The sequence below is a fragment of the Cuculus canorus genome, chromosome 2 (assembly GCF_017976375.1).
Source record: "Cuculus canorus isolate bCucCan1 chromosome 2, bCucCan1.pri, whole genome shotgun sequence".
Taxonomy (NCBI): domain Eukaryota; kingdom Metazoa; phylum Chordata; class Aves; order Cuculiformes; family Cuculidae; genus Cuculus; species Cuculus canorus.
In genome coordinates this window covers 142,877,616-142,901,267 of record NC_071402.1, presented here as the reverse complement: position 1 = coordinate 142,901,267, position 23,652 = coordinate 142,877,616, and the positions used below count along the sequence as shown (strand labels likewise).

The 23,652-nt window shown below is 39.8% G+C and overlaps 1 protein-coding gene across 2 annotated transcripts in view; it reads right to left on the bottom strand.

The window, feature by feature from the left end:
- Nucleotides 1-346: 346 nt before the first annotated feature.
- The window catches only part of GAD2 (glutamate decarboxylase 2), a 40,356-nt gene continuing 17,050 nt past the window's right edge, over nt 347-23,652 (bottom strand). For both annotated transcript variants that reach the window (XM_054059994.1, XM_054059996.1), the window contains 9 exons: nt 18,896-18,975; nt 15,568-15,622; nt 14,050-14,166; nt 12,869-12,933; nt 8,946-9,024; nt 7,288-7,437; nt 5,382-5,489; nt 3,637-3,726; nt 347-2,975 (listed from right to left, as the gene is read on the bottom strand). In XM_054059994.1, the coding sequence (XP_053915969.1) occupies nt 2,802-2,975; nt 3,637-3,726; nt 5,382-5,489; nt 7,288-7,437; nt 8,946-9,024; nt 12,869-12,933; nt 14,050-14,166; nt 15,568-15,622; nt 18,896-18,975 (918 nt within the window). In that variant the 3' untranslated portion in view covers nt 347-2,801. The remainder of the gene's footprint in view (nt 2,976-3,636; nt 3,727-5,381; nt 5,490-7,287; nt 7,438-8,945; nt 9,025-12,868; nt 12,934-14,049; nt 14,167-15,567; nt 15,623-18,895; nt 18,976-23,652) is intronic.

The window sequence follows — 23,652 nt, the reverse complement described above, 5'->3', positions numbered from 1 at the left end:
TGCCTTGGAAGGTGCCCTGACTGCTTTCACTGCTCTGCTGCAGCCTTATTAGAGTCTATGGTTAATTTGGTGATAAGCACTCATGGAATAAAACAGACAAAACAAAACATAAAAAACCGTCGAGCCTGTTGGAGGAGAATAAAGCAGCTAAATCCATCTTGTAAAGATAAGGTAAAGGAATACCAGGTGGCAGGTTTACACTTGTATGCTGGTGCTGAGTATCACCTCAAATAGTGTCTGGTGATGGAATTTGGTTTTTTTATGTTACAATAATTAACACAATGCAACTTGTTGCGAAAAAAAAATCCAGCAGGAGACACATAAAGTTACAATTAAACATTCTCTTTATTGGGACCTTGCTCTGAAATGGCACAAGTGATAAATGCTCAGAGTGCCCATCGGTGCTGCTAATGAAAAGACCCAGATTCACGTTTTACACTTTTATTTGGATTTAGATCAACACCACAGATAAGATACTTTGGTCAAACACAAGAACAGGTTGCTATGCCACTCTTTCCTGGCTGCAATAAGTACAATAATGTGGAAAAAAATGCTGGTTCTCCTGGAACACTGGATGTAAATCTTGTATCGGCACATACAGCTAATAAATACATTGTTTGCACTCAGCACTTTAAAACGGAATTGCACATGCAAGATGTAACCAGGCTACTGATCACCTTCAGCATTGTCCCTGTACTATTTTTACTTTTTCAGCTCTTTGCTTGTGTTTTCCCAGCAAGAAAAAAAGAAGATAATTTGCTGCTCTACTCAGTATTTCAGTGATACGTCTGCTGCTTTTGACACACGTAGCAAAGATCACATTGAAGCCCTTCCTGACAGAATTGGTATCTGCACTGCAGCTGGACTTGCCACACGATATGCATCGCAGGTAGCAATGGAAATCCACCAAAGTGAGGTGAGAGGTCTGCCCAAAAGCTGACGAGAAGAGTTAATACCAAGCAAAGATACAGTAGAGGGACTGGCGTGAATGCAGTTCTTACACTATCAAGAGTCAGTACCACTACCACACAAATAATGACAGCTCAATAATATATTGTACAAGCTTACACAGCAACACATGTTGATTTGCAACATTGTACAGTTTAAATCTAAAGTGCACAGCCTCAATCTGAGGTGACAAAACAGTACTATCAATATAATAAAGGCAACACAATTACAGACACAATTTATTTCCTCTTACTTCATGTCCTCATGATATCACATTGAATCAATACCCCATGTACCTATTTTAGATTAATTTAAAACCACATTGCACTTTTTTACTCTTCAAGTATTTTAGAGACAGCAAAACAATATTGCTTTACAAAGAAAAGTTGGCCTTTCAGGCAAAGTTAAAAACAAAACTTTAGTAGGGTTATAAGTAGACAGGCCTGAGCTGCAGAACTCTTACCAACACTTCCAGATGCTGAGGGGAAAGAGGCTAAAATTCAGTTTCCATGCCAGAGTCACCTCTGATGTTAAGGAATGATGCAGCACACAAATTCTGCAAGAGCAGTGCCCGTGGTTTCTAAAAAGGCTCTGAGGCTTCACGAGGGCTGTTTTAGGCAGATTTAGTCTGCAATTTCGAAAGCTGTTGCAGATAAGGATGGAGTCCAGCACTGGGAGAAACCTTTGACAAAGCAGCTTGTTACTTAGACCCCATCCCTGCATTCAGATACAGTCACATTTACGTTAGGCCTTGTCTTGCAGACCTGTCATCAGTCTTTACCCTCTTAATGTAGCTGTGAGGTTTCATGCTTTTTCTTTAGTAAGAATTTCAGTCACTTTTAATTTTCGGTGTAGTTTTGGACTGCTTATAGCAGAAATGTTTTTGATTTAAGCCTTTATTCAGACATGTGACTTTTTTTGATAGACTTTTTACCACAGAACACAGAAACCATTCAAATACAACCTTACTTCAGTCTTGGTTAGCACTGTATAGTGTCCATCTGCTCAGTTAGGCCAAGTGGGAAACATAATTAGGAGTAACAGCATCCTATTGTTGCACTGTAATTGATCTTATTAAGTGGTTTTAAGAGCTGCAGTACTCTTGAGGTTTTTCAGTTATCATCCCTGGAGATCTACAATCCATATGACATGGAGAAATGAGGTATTGGTACCTCTTAAGAATGTAGTATGTGGGCTCATATTTTAAAATAAGCAGTAGTAAATATTCGAGGCACCTCCATCAAAAGAAAAAGAATCTTAGCTAATTTTCAGCTTCTGTCCTTGCAGTTTTATAACCCATATAAAATAAAAATATATAGTTTACAAAATAGGATTTCTTTATATATATATTTTCCCTTTTCTAAAACTATACCTATTTAAATACATTTCAAATGCTATAGGTAAATTAGATATTCTGTTCTAATACTACGAAAAAGGCAAAACACTTTCACTTTTAAGCATATAGCTTGTATACTCTGCTTTTCACCACCCCCTCCCAATTCCCCCAATTTGATTTTGACATCATTTTGGGCAAATCTGGCATCATTCAGTCTGACTGCCTTTAATTTAAAGTAGTTGCTGTGTTAAAGCTGGGGATAAAATTTTAGGCATTTTCTGTTCTTCCTTATTTATTTTAATGAAGCCTTTTGTGCAGCTTATTATTAAGGAGGTATTCTAAAACTCAGGAAAGGACTTTAAAGGAGCCATTTTTCTTGATTTTAAACTGTACTCTACTCCAACGCCACAATATAGAAATAGATTTACTTTGGAACAAACTACAAATACATTCGCACAGTTCGTGACAACTTAATTGCCTACTTAGAGGTCCAGGAACAGACTTCACACCTGATTTATTATAAATCTTGTCCAAGGCGCTCTATTTCATCAATCAGGAAATCAATGTCTTGGTGAGTTGCTGCAGGGTTTGAGATGACCATCCGGAAGAAGTTCACTTTGTCTCCTAGGGGCTGGTAGCTCACCATGGTTGTTCCGTACTCCATCATCCTAGCTTTTATCACTGGTGCCACCTGAAATGTAACAAAAAGCAGGGAATGACAATGATGATTATTATAATAATTATTTTCATTATTAGCATCATCATTATTGCTATTATAACAAAACACAGAGTATATTTTCTTTTTTTAAAAAAAGAGGCAGAGCTACAAGAAGCAGTTAAAATGAAATCACATCCAATATTGGTAAAAAAGTTAACTTCCATTAAGGAATAAATGGCTCATTGAAAAGACACTGCATTTATTCAGTTTCGTTGTCATGCTCTTAAAATCACTTGGGAATCTTCCCCTCCTTCTTTCTCAATATTGCTGACAGCCACACAGTAGCTATCTTTTGTAGTGCTCAGAACATCTTGTAACAATTATTTTCCAGCTTCTTTTTGTATATTGGAGTGCTATGCCAAGCTGTACTTGCTGAATTTAGCAACTGCAGTCTATGTAACTTTGGTAAATATATACAAGAGTTCATATGAATACCCTAGAGACCAGTCAAACCAGGGAATTCCAAACCTGGAGACCAGAGTAAGGGGGTGCCATCCTCACCGCAGTAGAATGATCACAGAGGTGTCATTTGCCAGAATATTGTGAGGTGACCTTGCCCTGTGCCATTCTGATGAATGCCTGCCTGCAAGAATTTCATTGTTCACTACATGATGTCCTGGAGGATACTGCTTACCTTCATAAGGCGGCTCATTCTTTCTTCGTTGTCTTCCATACTCCTCAAGCTAGGAGGTATATACCAGAAGCAGACGTTTGTGTGCTGAGGCTGAATACAGAATAATAATGGCTTACAATATAAGAACTGCTCATAGTATCTCAGTTGCAATTAAGTTCATGCCTTTCCCACCTCTCATGCATCATATTGTGACAGCAGTCAACGGTTTTCATTATTTTAGACAATTTATTCCCAAGGTGCCAAATGCAGAAACATAATTCAGCTGTGCAAAGGTATTTATCCCCTACCGAGAGGCATTTCGACTTTGTAGGTGCTGTTCCCTCCAGAGGCTGAAGGGACTGTGTGGCTAAAGTAAGAGACTACTACAGATAATTTAGAGGCGAGGATCATGCCATTTACTTTCACTACATGATAGAACAATATATATACTGGTTCTGTAAACAGGTGTCACAGGTGGTACATAAGACAGTATGTGATTTTCTTACATTTAGTGATATTTATTACTTCTTAGCTTGATCCAGCTAGCTGCTGTATTAATAAGCATGCATCATAGTGTCTTAGCTAGTTTAACTTATATGGAAGCACCAAGTAGAAAGGCATAAAGTAAGATCCAGTTAATATTTAGTGTATTTTTGCAATCTCCCAACAGCTCAACGTTCCTCTTTCCTGGATGCAAAATGTATGAGTTACAGCAACTCCTACTGCTTCTGATTCCTTTACTCATCATCAGATCAAATAGACCAAATTCAGCGATGATGTGTGAGGTGCAGGAAATAAATCACGCGGTGGCATGCAGGTATGAGTCTGTGATCTCCATTCGAAGAAATACAGTGACATTTATCCTTGTGCTGTAGAGAGCTTAGGCACACACTAAGTGCTCACTAGGCAGGGAGGAATATTCTGAGAGGAAACCTTCCAGGGCACGTACAGAGAGCAAAACCCAGGACAAGTAGGAGGAAAAAAGCCACGTGATCTTTTTTTTCTCTTTCACACCAGTCAACTGCCTGTCCCTGGCCATTACAGCTGGAGAGGGTTGCCCACAAAGAGCCAGTCAAACACGGGAAAGTCTGGTGCTGTTCAGAGGTACAGCCACACAACCCAGGCTGTGCTACCTTTCCCTGGGCACTGTGCTCCAGCTGAGCACCTGGCACCCAGGGGTCCCATCTCAGCTGGACTCATTTGATGGAAACAACATACCTTGAGATATTTGCACCCACACAGTGGTGCCACCTCTGCAACAAGAGCCGGGTGGGCTCCTGCGCAACACCAGCCCCTGCCCTGCTGTACTGCACCTCATTGCAGCAGAGGCTGCAGTGCCAAAGGCCTCACTGGGTTACCTCAGCATCCCCTGTCTGTCTGCCTTGAGGAAGCCGATAAAAGTGCTTTGCACAACTGCCTTTTCACAGTTGTGTGGGGCACTGTAATCCCTCACATGTAACAGACTCTGAAATTAGGAAACTGCAATTTGTTTTTATTACTTAAAAGCTGTTTCTGATTGCGTTTATGATGTGTTAGCCTGAGATGCCAGTATTTCGTTTTAGTGGAGTGGAACTGTGCAAACTGAAATATTATGCAGAGCTACCCCATCTCCTTTGTCCCTGAATCCCACGAGGAAGAGAGATATTGGCACAACAGGTTTTGCTACAATGGATGCTGCTCCCTGTCATATTCTGTTTGGTAGCATCCCAAACTTGACTTAGGCAAGTACTGTTGACCAACTGGGAAAAAGATGTTGCAATACATACCTTTCCATCAAACACCATTTCATACCCTTCTCTGTTCTTTATTTTATTGTATAGGTATTCTGCAAGTTCCAAGCACTTATCAATTTGTGCTTCAAACCCTGTGGTTCCCTTTAGAGACAGAGGAAGAAAAAAGTTAGGTAACTATCTGTTCTGTGAACCAAAACAGTGGAAGGGCCATGCATCACTCGCCAAAGCAACAGCACAAGTCATGTCTCAGAAGTTTCTGTAGGACACAATAAGGAATGTGATTCTACAAGACAAAGGACACTTCAGTAAGCAGTGCTCGTTTGTCTCTAGCTCTTGCCACTAACGCCCTTATAGCCACCTCTGCAAAATAAATGCTGGTTATTACCTTGGTTCTCAGCAAAATATTGCTAGCAGCTACCCTGAAGGGTGCCCTCGTTGTCCAATTTTGCAGAGACTGAACACAGTTTTGGACAGCCTGGGCTGGCATAGAGGAAGGTGTCTAGAAGGTTCCAGACATGAGGAGTCTCCAGTTATTTTCAGAATAGGGGTTTTTAACCTTAATAGAGGTGATTTGCTGAAGGTTTTTCCAAGAATAATTTTTCTATTTTTTTTTTTTAAACACAGAATGGGCAGATGTGCTTTTAGAACCCAGCCTGATGCCTTTGAAAATACATGTTTTGTTTAGATACTGCCCTGCATCTGTAGTGTTTTTTTTTCTCTTCTTTTATAATTGACACCATATCAACTCAGAAGCTGTGTTTTTAAGAACTGCAGCAAATCTCGCTTTTTCTTCTCTGGCAGAAGTCATAATCCTCTCTCTGTGACATCATAATTGCTCCTGCAATCACCAGCTGTGATGCCACGAACAAAGGATCCAGCTTTATGAGGCAGGAGGGTGAATAAACAGCTGGAATAGCTAAACTGTTTAAGAAACGCACATCCTATTTTGTAACATTAATATTACAAGTGGAGTGTGAGAAGAGAAAAAGCAGCACAAGGCATACTGAAAAAAATTGGGTTTAGAAGAAGAAATGTCTCTGACTAATGGATGCATGTTCCTGTTAAATCTGTTCTGGCAGTGCAGAACTGACTTAAAAGCTGCTGTCATTCTTCTGTGTACAGAGATTTCAAAACAGGGTAGAACTAGCACAACCCTGGGAGAAAGGCTTCGAGTTAAAGAGACGTGGCTAAAATTGCCTGCAACTCTGGAGACTCCACTTAGCTCAACAGCTATTGCGACCACAGAAACTTGTATCTTCCTTCACAGACTCCCACACCTCTAGCTACAGTTGATGTCTGTCTCAAAATTGTTTTCAGAGTTTTAATGAAGCACACAAGGATCTTTAAGGCTTTTTGGAAAACAAAACACTGATGTTATCTCCTCTGAATACACCTGAGGCAACTTGACATAACAGATTGTATAAATATATGGAAGAACTTATTTAGCAACATTGTACAAATGCAGATGAATTAATCATTAGAGTTGGTGTTTTCAGATTACCAAGAAAACAGATTTTTAGGAGTTTTCCTCTACTCCTTCAAAAGATTACTTCATATCTACTGCAAGCAATGAAACTACATATTCCAGTCTTGATTTGACATGTTTAATTTCTCAATGTAATTAAAACATCTTTTTGTTTCCGGAAATCTTTGTAACTACATTCTTAGGTATATGAGTTAGGCTATCAGATTGCTACAGTTACACAAAACAAATGCTATGCAAACCCTTGGAGTTCAAGTTTCAAATCATGTGTGCTGCTTTGAAGCTGAATTGTTAAAAGTATAAAAAAAAAAGAAAATCATAATAATGTTCTTTCTTTCATCTTATATATGGGAAATTCAGGTCAGATAGTCTCTAAAATGATGATTACAGAAAAAAAACCCCTGTATCTGGTGTGTGTTATTTTAATGCAAATAAATATAGTGCAGGCTGTCCTACCTTTGCCCTCCACATCAGCCACAGCTTGAAGACATCAACATGCCGTCCACATTGTAAAGCCTTGTCTCCTGTGTCATAAGACAGGTCGTAGTGCTTGTCTTGTTGAAAGAGGTAGGAAGCATGCATTTGATTGCAACTTTGCATCAATCCCTTACAGAAACAAAGACACAAAGAAGTGATGTTGGCACAGATGTGACTACTGTTTTGAGGGTTGCTTTGGGTGAAAAATTACTAATGTCCTAATTCAGTGGAATACATGTCCAAATGCAAAAGGAAGATCAAAGGAAGGACAAGACCAGATTTACTTCTTCAGTGGACTGTTTTTCATATTCTGCTCAGTGCCCAGGACACTCTGATACCTGAACCAGCAATGTGTAGCCCACCCCCAGAGCCAAGGCATTTTTTAAAGAAAGGGGGACATTGTGCTTCTTAGCATCACTTAGCATAAGTTCATTTTTGGATCTTGTTTTTTATTCCTTGTTCTGGTTTTTTTTCCCCTACGTTACTTGGAAGGCTTTTTTTCTGCTTGAGTCAGACCAAGCAAATTTGATGACTAATGTAAGTAAGATCACACCACTTTTCTAATCGCTTTGGCCTATAAAATTCTGATTTTCATTGTTTTCTTTCTTTGTAGGCACAGTTCTCTCCTGCAAAGCTCTCAGCTGCAGGTTGGAGGCTTAAGTGGTACAGAAAGCTTTGAACAGGCAGAAGAGCATATGGTCTTAAACAGCTAGCTAGGGATATTTCTGAGTTGCGAGATAACCATTTTGAGAGGCAGCTTTGTGGAGGACCAGAAGCCAACAAGGTGAAGAAAACTGGCTTTCTTTTTAGCTTTCTAACAGAAACGCAGAGTCACATTCTGACTCTAGTTACGTCCTCAACCAAGTTTAAGGTTAATCTTAGGGCTGTTGCCTAAAACTGCAATTTCCAGTCCAAGAAGAATCAAAACTTGGCTGTTTATCATCAAGTCTAATCTTTATCTATAACTCAAAACTGAGATAGTAAAATGAGAGGATAAAAAATTGGCTTGCTCTTAATCTGAGCCATATGTTCTCACTAGAGGTCAAGGATGGTACTGACTCCAACCAGGGAGGATTTGTCTCACAGAACTGACCCAAAGGGCAAATAAAAGCCAGCTTCTCTTCTCCTAAGTGCAATCACTTTGTATGCAATCTGTTGTACAGCTGTTAGCAAAACAGCAATCAACTTTATGATAGCTGGTCTAGTAAGTGGCGGTTGTACAGCAGCTGTCCCAGTAACTGATCCTAGTACTAAATGAAATGTCTTTTTATTGCAAGTGACTTTCCTTTTTATTTTCATCTGCCCTGAAGTGGATATATGGATCAGAGCTGGGATGAAATCTCCATCATAAAAGTCTAGAAACTGCAATGATATCTAGACTCTGGACAAAATGTCATGCTGCATGTATACCATACCACTCATCCTAAGAGGACATTGCATTAACTGGATCTATCGCTTCTGCTAGACAACTGCTTTAATTCCTTTTGCAGTCACAGTCTGTGCATGTAATCAGAGGTCAACTTCTCAGTTTCTTTTACACATTATCACATTAGCGAATATTAGCTATGGCAGTTTATGAAGAAAAATCCCAGGATTTTCAGAAGCAGAATTTCAGAAGTGAGGACACTGGGACATACCTCTTCTCTTACTAGCAGGGCTGAACACTGCAGCGGGACGCCCATCATCTTGTGAGGGTTCCAGGTCACTGAATTGGCCCTGGGATAGCAAACCACATGAAACTCAGACATAGTGCTACAGTGCTATGGAGACACTTAGTAGTAATAATAATGAAGATGTAGTAATGTGCACATTTTTCTTTTTCTGAGCAAGCAAAGCTAAAAACAATCATGACAGATATTAGGAAAGCGATACCTTCATAATGGACCTAATCCACTCTACTTGGGTTCTGGATGACAATTCTGGCAACTTACCACAGAACAATTCTCTACCCACTAAACTTAATCACTGTTCAATTTTCTAGGGAGTCATCTACACTTCATAAACATAGGGCAAACTTCCCAAAACACGCACCTGACTGATGAACTTCCTAAAGTCACACAGCTGATTAAAGATGCAGATAGGAAGCTGGAAAACTAGCATATTCCCTCCCATCGAGTCCAAGTTCAGTAAGGTTTTAATAAGTAGCTCACATAGAAATTTTGGGAATTCCTCTAAATGCTTCTGGGGACCTCCAAATCTCTAAGAAACGTAGAAAACGTGGCCCAAAGTAATTTTTCTCATTGCTCTGTTGATGATAAATTTGATAGCTCCTTAAATTCTAGCTTAGCTTTGATAACTTATTCAACTGAAGGACTGGGTCCAAAATTACCATAGTAACAAACACAGAACTAATCCACCTGTCCACAAAAGAATCTGATCCTGCCTCCATTCCAGACATGCGCACTGCCAAAATGATATCGGCACAGATCTTGTGAACAAACAGGGTCCTGTCACAACACAGCTTAGAGAAGAGACATTTGAGACTGTGAAGCGGACTGAATGGAAGATGGTCCAGTTATTATTTTAATTTTGTGTTATGCTTGACTGGCTATTTGTTAATTACTATCATTACATATGCTGATTAGCTGATAGATGTATACATTTGTGTCTTATTTGGCAGGCCGTCAAGGATGCATAGTGCACAGGACTTCACGTAGTGCAGCGATTTGAGTTTTGATGGTATACATCAATCAACTAGGGTATGCAAAAAAGGACCCAGAACACACTTGTAGGTAACATTTATGGGAATAGAGCTGAGCATGTTGGAATCTGGCAATATTTTCCTTTCTAGGACTAGAGACAGCACTACGGGTTTATTCATTTCCTTATCAATTGCTGCCAAATTGCTTTTACTCCTTCAAAGCAAGCAACTCCAAAAATTTACATGGACACTGGGCACCACTTCTGTGCTTTCTTCTTTGCTATTTAAATGGAACTATGCAAGTGTCTGATGCAAAATCTGTAGGGAACAGTCTTCCACAGGCAACATCTGGCCACTTGGCTTGGCTTTTTGAGTATTTGGCAGCTTCTAATCAGCTCAGAGTCAGTCATCTGATTGCAACACTGAAGCTAATGATTCTGAACATGCATTCAGGTCTACGAATTTCCTTTGATATCATATATTTAAGTTTTTATCTGTGCCTATGCAGAATCAGGCAAAAATTCTATAAAGACTTCCAGGCAATAGTAGTGGTATGGATTTTCTCAAGCAAAAGGCTTATTTCCTGACCACAGCCAGATGTTAATTATCTACCCAAACCGATTAATTTAGTCTAAGATCATTTATTTCCCCAATTGCATCCCAATTGCATACAGCAAAAATTAATTATGGAAAATAAAAATTCACCATTTTTCCTTTATTATCAGTCATTCTGGGCTTCCTTCATCAGTATGCGCTTGAAGAAATCGCTGACTGAGATAAGCAGCGAAGGAAAAAAGCTACATGGATCCACACTTTTTTTTTAAGACATCACACATTTACTTCAATAATGAAGCATCAAGCACCCATGGAATTTTTTGGCTGTGGGTCACAGCCAGAAAAAAAAAAAACAAGAGAAGTTTTCCTTTAGAGTTTTCAAACGGATTACAGTAGATACTCGGGACTGGCAGAATTTGAACCTCACCCATCATTAAAAACAGACTGAGGTGCATCCACTGACCAGCTACAGACCTGGGAATGATGCCCAGACCCTTTATGGGAGCACTCATTCAGCTGCCAGCATGCTTTTCTCACGTAGCTGTCAACTCTCTGCTCAAGCCTCTGGGAGAGGGACACCAGACTGAAACTACCGACGGTGGCCAGACTGATCTGCTCCACACACCAGGCAATGTGCTTACTCCAGGGTGCCTTGCAGCAGTTTGAAATCTGCTGTGTGTGGATGGTCTTGCACCTCCTCCTGCCACTGACAGGAGAATTTTTGCTGGATTATCTGCTACCAGAAAGATGAGAGTACTCAGAGCACACAGTGCTCCACTTAATGCTCCCTTCTTGTCCCTTTCTCTTCTACAAAACATAACAGCTCCTGTTCTATCCAGACCTGTAATGACTGGGTTGCACTCTAGTATCTAACGTGAAAACAGAAATGTTCATGCAATTCTACCAAGTCTCCTCTAAGGGTACACAATTGAAATCTGGACAAACTGCAATGAGTCGCTGTGTCCATCAAGCAGAGGAACCGCATTGGAAATGACAATTTTTATTAATTCACTGCCAAACATATGGAGATGTTGCTTATCAAAGCACTAGATAAAATCCACTGGAGATCTGGTTCTAAAGCGTATTATTTGGAAAATTCTCCAGTATAGATTCAATCTAAACTTCTCATTCCAGCAGAATTTGGACAGCAATTTGGGAGACAAACTCATTTTTTTATACTCTGTCCTCATAGGCAACTGGGTGGATTTTTACAACTTGCTGGATATTTGGATGTATATCCTTTTAAATGCACAATATTTAACTTCAGAGTGCTGGAGGCAGTCTTTAACCAAATTGAATTCATAGAACCATTGGCTGCTTTCCAAATTTTGCATGTGAGACTTAGGAGAAAGGAACCGAATCATCAAGGCATCCTCCTGATCTTCAGGAACAGGATGGGGAAGTTGTTTGTAATTTTAATTGGCAAGGAACAGCAATTCAATTTAGAGATAAAAAAGGTGAATTGGAGTAATAATTTACTACCCAACAGCATGAGCTTCAGAAAATACACACATGTGAAAGTGACTCCATCTAGCCCAGTATACTGTCTCTAGCAAGTGGCCTAAATACGTCTGGGAAGAATACAAAGCAAGGCAAGCATACACGACCTTCCTCCAAATATTTTCTAAGCCTCTAATCATTTGTAGCTCATAGAAGTCCCAAATGGTTTTCGTCTTCCATTGAACACAGGCAAATCTTAACATACTATGGCAAGAAGTTCCACAGCTTAACTGAAAGTTTCTGAATAAGCAGCTGTTTGAAAGTTTAAGTTCAGTCTTTCCAGACTCTGAACTGGATTAGCATCACTCATATTTATTTGTGTGTATATGCAATGTTCGTGATCTCAGGACTGCTACTATGCCTATCCAGGCACAGATTTAGTAAGAAGATGTCATTCACACAGCCCAGAGGGGGACATTCTCTCCAGAAGTGACAAAGCAGTGGTCAGTAACTGCCAGGTCACTTGTCCAAACTGCAGATGCATCTACCTTTTATAATTAGGCTTCAGCATGCAAGACTTCCAAGATTCATTTCTTAGGTGAATGCAACTGCTAATTCATGTTTGGCCCTGAATCAGTGGATGCTGCAGAAACCGCTCTGGGGCTGCACATGTGTGCTGGAAGGAATGAAAATGCAAACAAGAAATGTCTGCTGTTTATACTACAAAACCAAGTGCTACACTAGTGTAGCACTGAGCAAAGACACTTAGCAATGCTACTTCAACTGGAAGGACACTTTGCATAATTTCTCCATGCAGTATCTTGGAGATAACAAATATTTTTATTTATAAACATTGCTATGGTAATCATAAGTGTGTTAAAACATATTTAATAAATGTGCTTAATTAATATTAACAACTCATACCTTTCAACACCATTTAATTTCCATTTGTGTTTTCTTGACATCAGGAGCCCGCCACCCCATGCTCCCTGCAAGGCAAAACAAATTTTCTTAATGAGAAAAGAACTCTGTGTTTCTCTGTGATGACATCTGTGTATTCACACCAGTTTGTGTCTCTTTCTTTCTATTTCCTGATGTGGCACGTTCTGAAATGACCAGGCAAATGTAGCCTGAGACACTAGCTGTAGTAACTATTTTCTTCGACAAGCTTGAAAGCACTGGTTTATAGCCTGTAATCCAAATGTCAATCCCTACTGTCTGCTGACCCATCCCTGCCAACTCCCCTGACACACTGGGCTGCCCCACGCTGTAATTAATTACTTTGCAGAGCTGCTCCTGGGTAAATTGCCTTTTGTCTTTTAGTAACTAAGTAACAATAACAAACCAGACCAGGATCTCAGCTCCTCTGGTGAGCTTTCATCATATTTCAGATCACTACTTCCTGCCCCTACTCATCTACTTTTGCTGACAGAGATCTGGGACAAGCAGGTGTTTCATTTGACTGAAAAGTATTTTAAGGTAAGTACAAACCCTTCCTCTGAATTAGTGATTTTGGCTGACACAGTAATCCAAAAGCAAGATACCCAGCCCTGTGGAAATAAAACTACCAAGCCTTCTTGGAGAAAGGATTTGCAAAAATGACACAAAAGCCATTCTAGGGCTAAAAGATGATCCTTCAGAAAGATTGATTGGCAAGAGCCCAGACAAAGTTAAGTAGTCAATCTGATACATTTCTCTAGCATTTTTATTAACCTGTTCAGCAATTTGCAGTACTTTATTCCAGAAAAAAAATAGCTTTTTTCTTATGTATTTATTTTGCTGCTGATGCAGAAGCTCAGCTAGTGCTCAGGATGGTTCTTACGTATTCCTTGCACACCAGCATTCTGAGATAAAACTGAAAGCCAAAAGCACTCAAACTAGGCCACCATAAGTGTCCCAGCTTCTAAAAGAACCACATAATCACAGCTTCTAAAACGTCCCCCTGACTGGAGTCTTTTAGAGGAGTGGCGTGTCAGCGCTTGGATGTTAGACTTAATTACATGAAGCAAATACAACAGGTTTTGTACAAGATGACACTGTCCAATTAGAGGTAATTAATGTTAATATGCCTTGTAATCCAGCTTTGCATCTAAGACGATACTCACATCCACGTGCATCCAAATTTTGTATTTCTTGCAGATGTCTGCAATAGCTATGAGAGGATCAAACGCCCCATACACTGTTGTCCCAGCTGTGGCACTCACCAGAAAAGGAACAAATCCCTGCAAGAAAGCACAGAGAAAGTATTCGGCAAGGTCAGAGTGCTGCAGCATCCTCAGACTTCATCAGCCACGACTCCTCTTGTGCTGCTTCCACAGTAAACTAACAAGTGTCTCCTAGATGACAGCCCTGCCACATCACACTGGTTTTCATAGCTTTAGATGCTGATGATGTTATAGCTTCTACCTTAAGGTGGCAGCAAACTTCCAAACCAGCATCCTCCATTTATTAGGATGGATGAGAAAGGTAAGGACTCGGAACAATCCTACCCCATGACACCTGCCTGAAAGAAGGTGGTCTGCTCCACACGATGTTGGGTAAAACAAACCTCACCCGGGTTCCACGGCGCATGAAATATCCGTGGTGGTCTGTGCCCTGGGCTATATCACAGTTATTGCAGGGAGTGTCTGAACGTGTGCTGCCCCAGTCCTGTCAGTGGGTGCCCCTTCTCTGGGGATGTCCCCTGGGGACAATGTGTAAGAGGAGGTGTGGGGCTCACCTCCATCCTGTCCGTTCAGAGCAGGGCAACTGTAACCTCCACGGAGGCCAGAGACCACCTCTTGGATTCCCCTTGCTAAATGCTGTGACTTGCATAGGAGCATTCACTGTCTGTCACGTCATAATTTATATCAGTGTTTAAAATTAATTTGTAGTTCTGTTGATTTAATAAGCAGTACAACACACAGCAACAAAGGTAAAGAGTGGCTACGTGTTTTGCAGAGCTTGGGCATAAGCGATCAAAAATGTCTAAACTTCCCTCTGCAAGGTGAAATCCATGGTCAGTAGGTTTGGGTGGTACTCCACTGCCATGCTGCCTTTCATTTTCACCAACTATATTGCTTTTCTGCAACAACGTAAGCTTTTCATGAAGATTTGTGTTATTAATGACCTTTGAATGCTGTGTTTCTAATGATTATTTACACATATATTGTTGAAGGCATGGGGCTAAGCTGATTTTATGCTTTAATCTGTTGTTTTAACTGTAATGAACATGTACAAAAGTAGTGCATTTTTAGACACGTGTGGATTTTTGTTTCTCTTTTGTTGTTTTGATGACTAGGAGGAACACTTTCAACATGTTAAAATATATACAAATTACCCAAATGATTACTCTGTTTTTGCCACTATTCAGTGAGAAACTGCATCATAGGCTGGTAATATCAAAAAGGAGGATGTTATGCAGAGGAGTAGATCAAAAAAGCCAAATAGCTCAAGGAGATTATAAAGTAACTCTAAACATATCTTCTCAGCAACTCTTGTCTCAGTAATTGCCAGTCTACATTTCTGAGAAATAAATCAGAAGTTAATGGGCAAGCCTCTGTTGTTTTATCACGGAAAGCAGAACTAGCTGTATCATTCTTGGGTTTTTTCTTTTTTTGAAGCAGCAAAGCTAGTAAACTTACTTTTTGTTTGGCTTCAAGAATTCTTCTTTCAAGGTCTGATGGGATCATTTTCCCTCTGGAGCAAAAGAAAGTTATATTAGAAATTTGATCTTGAAATCAGCTCTTGCTATTACTTCCTCACTTAATAGGAAACCCAAATAGGGAACAAAATGACTTTTTTTCTCCAAGCCTTACACAGCACCAAAGAGCACAGAAAGACTCTGAACATTAATCTGAGTTTTTACCCTAATTATTTTGTCAATCAATTTGCATCAATGTGGTGATGGTAACTGACGGAAGTTATCTCATGGCCACCCTCATTAAAGACTGATGCTGCTGCATGGAGCCTCCTGGTCCTTTTTGACATTACAGCTTGGGAATATCTTCCAGGGTCCCAGGGACAGGCTCAGCCCAGAGTCCCAAGAAGCTCGCTGGGTGCCAAATCCCAGGGTTCCCTTTCAGCAGGCACAAAAACTTCTGGTTGAGCTGCATGTCCCTGAACAGTGCGACTCAGCTCTGATGTAAGCAGACATTTCCATGTCTCCATCCAAGGGATGAAACCATTTCAGGGTGACTACTCCTCACTTTGGTGCTTTACTTGTTTGCATTTGCTTGAAACAGGGTAAGAGAAGCAGCTACCAGTCTGGATTATTTAAATTTATGAAATCCTGTAAATGCAATAAACGCAAGGCAGAACAGTACTGATACTGAGTAGTGAAGTTAAGTTTCTTCTTTACTTTACACAAGCAAAACTATCTGAGAAGAGAGTATGCATAACAGCAATAAAAACATAACAACTCCCCACATTACCGGAACAAATTCTTCACTGGATTTCAGTGTTGTCCATTTAGATTTTTATGTGTGTATGTTTTCCAGTTTTACGTAGAGATGAATGCATTTTTTTCTATCACTAAAACACCATTTCCTGTTGCTATTAAAAGAAACCACAACCCTTTACTGAAGCACAAACCAGAAGTTTTAGGAAAACAAATAAAACCATGAGCTAAGACCCTAAAGTGCTTTCATGACACTTGGATGGGTGTAAATTTAAAAAATACTTATTTCTCATAAGAAAATACTGCTAGTCTTTATAAGTTTTCATTCTTAGACAGTTCACAATAAGTCAGTAATTATTTCAGTAGAAATATGTTTTCACTGCTTTGTTCTCACAATAATTAGCCCCTAATTTTTCTAAAAATTAGCCCTGATTTTTCTCATATAAGAATAATTGGTCTAAAAATTAGCCCTGATTTTTCTAATAGAAGTTCGAAGTTTAAAGACTATGCAAGTGATTGTGCATTCTCCCAGTTACATGAACTGTTCAGGGAAAAGCAGTAGTTGTCTTATATTCTAAAACTGTTTCCGGCATCATCAGATCTAAAAAAAGTATGCCAAAGGAAGACAATGTTCCTCCTCCTAATATAGTTTAGGTATTGACCTAAGTTATTGAACCCGTGAATACATACACACACACAGAGTTAGGCAGAATCCTTCATTACCATGTTTTTTTAGCATGACAGTGATTACCCAGCCTCTGGTCATGCTGAATATGACAAGTTTTACCAAACAGCAAGCAGCAGGCTAGCTTTGGGAGAGGAGGAAGAGATTCAGCAAGAAAAAGACACCAAGGATAGAATAAGCGTTAGTGTCAAAGTCTTTTCAGATTACCCATATCTGTACACAACCTTCACTTGCTACCGCACAGTACACAGTACTAGTTTGACCCCAACCTGCAGGTCATATGCTACTGCTACTAAGATGTCTGCATGGTAGTAAAAGAGGCAACAGAAATATATGGTTGTCCAGTCCGGGGTATGAGCAAGAACATGATTTTCTGCATGTTCTCCTGATTTGAAATTCACCACGCTTACATAGTTCCATGCTAGAGCAAATCAAGGAACACTTGGTGGGTGTGGGTCAGGGTGGGGAACAGCCACCAAAAAGTGTCCTTCATCATGCTGGAAACATCAAAAAGATCTTGTGGTGCTCCTTCACCCTCCCACAGGTCCACATCTTCACAGAGGATCCTCTCCACTGCACAAACCCACATCCTGTGCAGAGAGCCTGCTTTGTCCTTGTGGCATGTGTTGGGATTTGGTAGGCACACAGTAATCCTCCTGTATACTTCAGGGTGGGCAGGGCAAGCATTGTGGTCCTCACAGAAAACCATCACACTGAATTTGCACGAGAAGAAAAGACAACATGAATTCATTGATCCACGACTGTGTTCAGTGAATAGAAACAATTGGAGGTTTATTTTGATGTGTTGGTTGTGTTGCTGTTGTCATTAATTCCTCTTCAAGGTGTGCTCAGTCTTTTGTTAACAAGCTGTAAGTCAATATGCAGGCACTGTGATTAGCACTGTAAATTGCTTAGTTGATGCTCTTCTTTTAGTGTAGAAGCAGAGTATTTTGATAGCAGTGAAAACTCCTATTTATGCTAGAGCAATAAATAAGTCCGTATCTTATAACAATGATAATTGGGACACATGGTAAGCTATTGAAAAGCTTCTCAGCAGAATTGATAAGGACTATTCTATTAATTTTTGTCCCACAGAAAGCACATTTTCCCTAAAACTGAAAATCTTCATCAGACCATGTTGATTTTGTTACTATTCCTTTGCTTTCTCAAATGAGATTTCACAGAGAAGCAAAATCCTTAGTTGGATGAGTTAAACAATAAGATACCATCTACCGCTGGGTTTGTTACTGCTGATGGGACCTGTAGGTGCTTGCTGTGCTACTCCCCTCCATGGGCCATGCCTCTCCTTGGCCTACGCTGCCCACTATGCTGCCATGACCCTTGTTTCCACATCTCATCACAGGGGTGTTCCCATCAAGGGCACTGGGGAAATGTAGTCCAGCTGAGAAGGATGGTGAGAGCGTGAAGTAATAGAATTACATCAGCAAATGCACTCCAATATTTTACTGCTTTAAAAGGCCCGTTTCAGTTCATTTTAATGGATCAAAATGTGAGTGTCTAAATGCTCAGTTTTGAACAAACCAAGCTGCTTCTTCATTTCATAGCATAATGTGTAAAGAATGTGTAAAGAATGATTGTTAGTTGGACTTTTTGTTTCACTTCAGGATGAAAAAAAAGAAATATCAGAAATCCCTCAGGAAGAGAACTTTTGAAGTTTTTTATGAGCTTCAAAATCTGACTCATAATGAAGCTACTGGCAATGCCAGTTCCTCAAGCAGGACAAATCACTGTAAGATTGCTAAAGATAATAGCGCTATGAAGAATCATACCAACTGTTAACTGCATCCTATGTGCTCTCTCTAAGCGGAGCATCTCAAGATTTTCTACCTACTGATAAAAAAGAGCTGTATTTGGTGTCTTTACTTACCTTTCATCACATCTAATCAGAATCACACTATCTGTACCAATACCCAAGGCCGCAGCTCCTTTCTTCACAGAAAAGTGACTCTGAGGAAATATATTTATTGTGATTTATTATTATTTTTATTATTATTAATTTTTTGCATCCAATTTAGCATAAAACACTACACTCTTGCAAACCATTTGGCAAATAGTCCCACATAAGCAGCAATTCCATTCATGAACTTTTTGGAAACCAATCATTGTAATTTGAGGCTTCATACCCAGTCAGTACAGTCAATTAGAGAAACAGCAATCACTCTAATCTGAATTTATCTCCGTAATATTAAACACACAACTATGGCTGATGATGGACCCAAATTCTATCCTTGATGCATACCTGCAGATTCTATTGTTTGTACAGATTCAGCTATAAACTTGATTCACTGTAACAAAAAAATTCTCCCCCTGAGAATTCATTTAGTTCATAGCATCCAGACTGATGTGCACCTGCAACATAACTTCTGGCCAAATAATATAGTGAGAGAAATTTAGATAGGAAGCCTAATTCTGATCTCATGCCAGTGGAAGCTAGTAATAACTTCCATTAATAAACAGAGCTTTAAACAGGTTTAAATCCAAACTAGTCTGTTAGTAGGACTATTAGTTAAGCTGGATGTACAGAATAAAAAGTGTAAAGTGCATATTGGAGTGCAAGTTAGCTTAATTTTCTCTGGCTCATATGACTTAACAACTGAGCCAGTGCTGGTTTATAATTCTAATTTAAACCCTAGTGATTATGATAATGAAATAGCATAGTACAGTTTTATACCAAATTATAACACCAAAAATCTGATGATGATTAACGCAAACGTAATTTTAACAATATTGTCCAACGTAATTTTAACATCAGGTAGTTAAACTTTAAAACAATGGAAATTCTTTGCATATACTATGGTACCACTACCAGGTTGTAACACGATAAAAGAGATCAAGGAGATAGATGAAAACTAACAGTGTTTTTTAAGTGTCTGAGAAGTTAAAGAAGGAAGACATACAATCTGCGTGAGCAGAGAAGCAGACCACAAAGCAGCACCAGTTATCACCATTGGTTTGTCAAGTGAGTATTTGACTTCAACTGTAATGAGAGTATTAGAGAGTTATAAGGGAAGAGATCGACACGATGGTTACACATCTACTTCACTGAAAGGCCATGAAGTCAATGGGATTTCACTTAATGCTTAAGGGCCTCATTCATAATGAATACTTTAAGAAAGAAAAATCAACTTTATGAAACAGAGAGGAAGAAGAGTGGAACTGCAACCCGTACTTTCAATTTAGTAAGTAAAAAAATCCTCCTGCATTTTAGAAATCACTCATGGGGTAATTATTAACAGGCCTGACTATTGTGGTTAAGGCTGCTTAAGAGTCTCCACCCCAAACTCCTTCTTTCATATGTCTGTATCCCATTGTTTTGGCTGAAGTGCATCAAGTTTTCATGATGCCCATTTTTTTCTGTGTTCAGACATTTTGAAGAAGTTCAGATTATTCTTGAGCCCATGATTCACTGATGATACATGGACAATTTGAAAATACTCTTCAAGAGAAAGATATTTTTCATAGTATGTTAATTTTTTAATGCAGAGGGTTGGTTTAGCTTTCCCCCATGGACATGGCTGCAGTATATTAACAAGATATACTGAACAGACCACCTTGTCTAGACCCAAAATCAGTTTTTAAGGCTCTAGCAAAATAAACCATCCCAGCCCCTGAATGTAGGACTGGCTGATGGTTGAATGAAATGCATACCCATGTGATTAGATGAGCAACAATGGATTTGTGCCTGTGCTTCAGTGTTTTGCTGAATTAAAACAGATTCATTTTAGCTAGCCTAATCAGGCTTAAGACATCATGCAGGTCCCCTCTACACCCTGCGGAAGAGACAAGCATCATCTCCAGGGAAGGACTAATCCATAGAATCACAGAATCATAGAAAGGCTTTGATTGGAAGGGATCTTTAAAGGTCATCTAGTCCAACCCCCGTGCAGTGAGCAGGGACATCTTCAACTTTATCAGGCTGCTCACAGCCCTGTTCAATCTGACCTTGAATGTTTCCAGGCATTAGCCATCCATCACTACTCTGGGCAACCTGTTCCTCATTGTAAAAAAGTTTCTTCCTTTATCTAGTCTAAATGTACCCTCTTTTTGTTTAAAACCACTAACCCCATGTCCTGCTGCAACAAGCCCTGCTAAAAGGTCTGTCCTCACCTTTCTTGTTAGCCCCTTTTAAGTACTGGAAGGCTGCTATAAGGTGTCCAAGCCTTCTCTTCTCCACACTTAACAAGCCCTGCTCTCTCAGCCTTTCCTCACAGGAGAGGTGTTCCATCTCTCTGATCATGTTTGTCGCCTTCCTCTGGGTCCTATCCAGCAGGTCCATGCCTGTCCTGTGCTCAGGGCTCCAGGTGGGGTCTAATCAGAATAGAGTTGAGGGGCAGAATCACCTCCCTCGACCTGCTGCTGTTTTGGAATAGTTGCCGAATGACATCAGGTGAGGAGATTCCCACCCCTTCCCTGTGACATCTGCTGTCTGTGAGAATGGAAAGTGTATAGCACCTGCAGGTAACAGTAGTCTAGAAATTGGTAGACAGTTGATTTTAACACACTGTGATTGTCTAGCTGCTTAAAACCACTAGTTAGTGATATGCTTAGATTAGCTAAGGGGTTTGCCCTGCTGTGTTTCTAGCTGGAGCCCCAAAAGGCTAGTGACACAATTTACACATCGAACTTCATGGGCCTGCTCAGCATCACACCGATATTTTCCATGGCATATTTCAGGAAACTGAGTTTTTGAACAAACACATTTCCATGAGCTTCACCAGCTTCACTAAAATCAGTGGACTTTTCCCACATACAAATGCACTGTAGGTTAAGGCTTGGACTGGGACCCATCCACAAACCTCTATATGTGGAAGATAATGAAGTCTCTTTGCAGACCTGGGTGTCTCCCTGAGCCCCATAGTGAGAGCTCAGGAGGAGGAGAGGCCACGAGGAGGCTACTGGCATCAGGAGGCTTATAAAAAAAATTCCCAAGTTTAGGAAGATATTTTTGGACTTTGCAAAAATTGAAACAGAGACAGAATATTGCCAACATCGTGTCAGTTCACTGATATGCTATGTGAAGACAGAATTGAATTTACATATTTAAAAAAAGATATCTTTTTTCTTCATGTGTTACACAGACTAATGTGCACATACTGGGTAGTATAATATATAAATACAGGCAGAGGTATAAAAAGAAGAGTCACAGATCTATTTCACTGGGTTCTGAGTCAAATTATTCCATACCAGTTAAAATACTTTTACTACCGTAATTTGTTTTTCTACTAGAAAACAGAACGATTCAAAAACCCTTAAACAACAAGATATGGATTTGAATGGTTCACTATGATGAAGACAATTAAGACCAGGTGCTCAAAGACATCCACTGGAATACGGCCAAGCTGAGCCACCTCATTGATAAGTCTCACGGCACTGCTAAAACAACATTGGGGAAAAAAATGCATGTAGTGCTGATAGCTTGGCTGCCTGAAGGCTTGTTACAGACTGAAGGGAATTCAGCATTCAGGAACCAAAAAAGCTTTAGGGATAAATTGGGAAGAAATACAGAAGTCTGTGCACAGAAGGGCAAATGCAATTGCAATTTCTAAACAAACTCAGATTATGAAATTGCTCAATCTGTGTATATAGTCACAGCTATATGACTACCGTTACATTTTTATGTCTCAGGGCAACATCACGGGAATTACTCCAGCTGCCTGAGAAGCTCCAAGAGCCAGGATGAAAATGAGAATGGAAAAAAATATAGTTTTAAGAGAAAAGAAAACTTCTCTAATGATGATGAATACTACACTTGGTTTTAATATTCTTGGGATGGTGCTGAAAAATTGGTTGCCTGTGTAATATAAAGGTAAACACAGAGAACTATAAAGGTCAAAGAGAAGGAAAGGCTTGCTGCACTGCAAAAGGGTGCATGGAAGACTACAAATACATCCCCAATAGAGAGGAATCTCTACTTGCCTCCGAAAGGAAATGTGGTTAAAATTAAACGGTGAAAGAGAAGATATAGAGTATTAGTCAATATTAGTGACAAAAGCATATTATTAGTCAGAGGGGAAAAAAAAAAAAAAGATGATCTTGAGGCAGCAGCATCTTCCTGTTATCTAAAATTTCAAATACTGTTACAAATAAGTCTGTTTGCCTGCTAGCCATTTTTTCTTAGTTAGCTTTATAAAGTAAGAAAAACCTTGTAAATTTATTACAGGTGCAGTAATAAATAGGGCTTTTGGAAAAAGGAAGAATTAGAATAATTAAAAATATGATGCTGAAAAGTATGGTATTGTTATCTTAAATGAACAGTGCTTCAATACATAGATGCTTCCATTTTTATAGCTTGCTGAATTAATTGCTTGTAATCGTTGAAGCTGTCAGGAAGAACCATTCTAATGCCGTGAGGCCCAGAGGCCACGGCTGTTTTTTCAGACTGCAGATTTTCCCTGCCCACATCAATCCAGAGCGGCACAAGCTTTGCAGAGGGAGCTTATCAGCAGTGAGCTGCCAAATGCTGAACTAGTTGAGCCATCCAGCAGCCGAAACCTCTCTGAGATCCACAGGTTTGGTCGCTGTCATCCCAGTGCTCTGCAGACCTGGACCTGCAGCCTCACACCTTCAGCCACACACCAGCAAAGGTGGTTCATATGCTTTCTTCTCTACCTCCCCTGGGCTTTA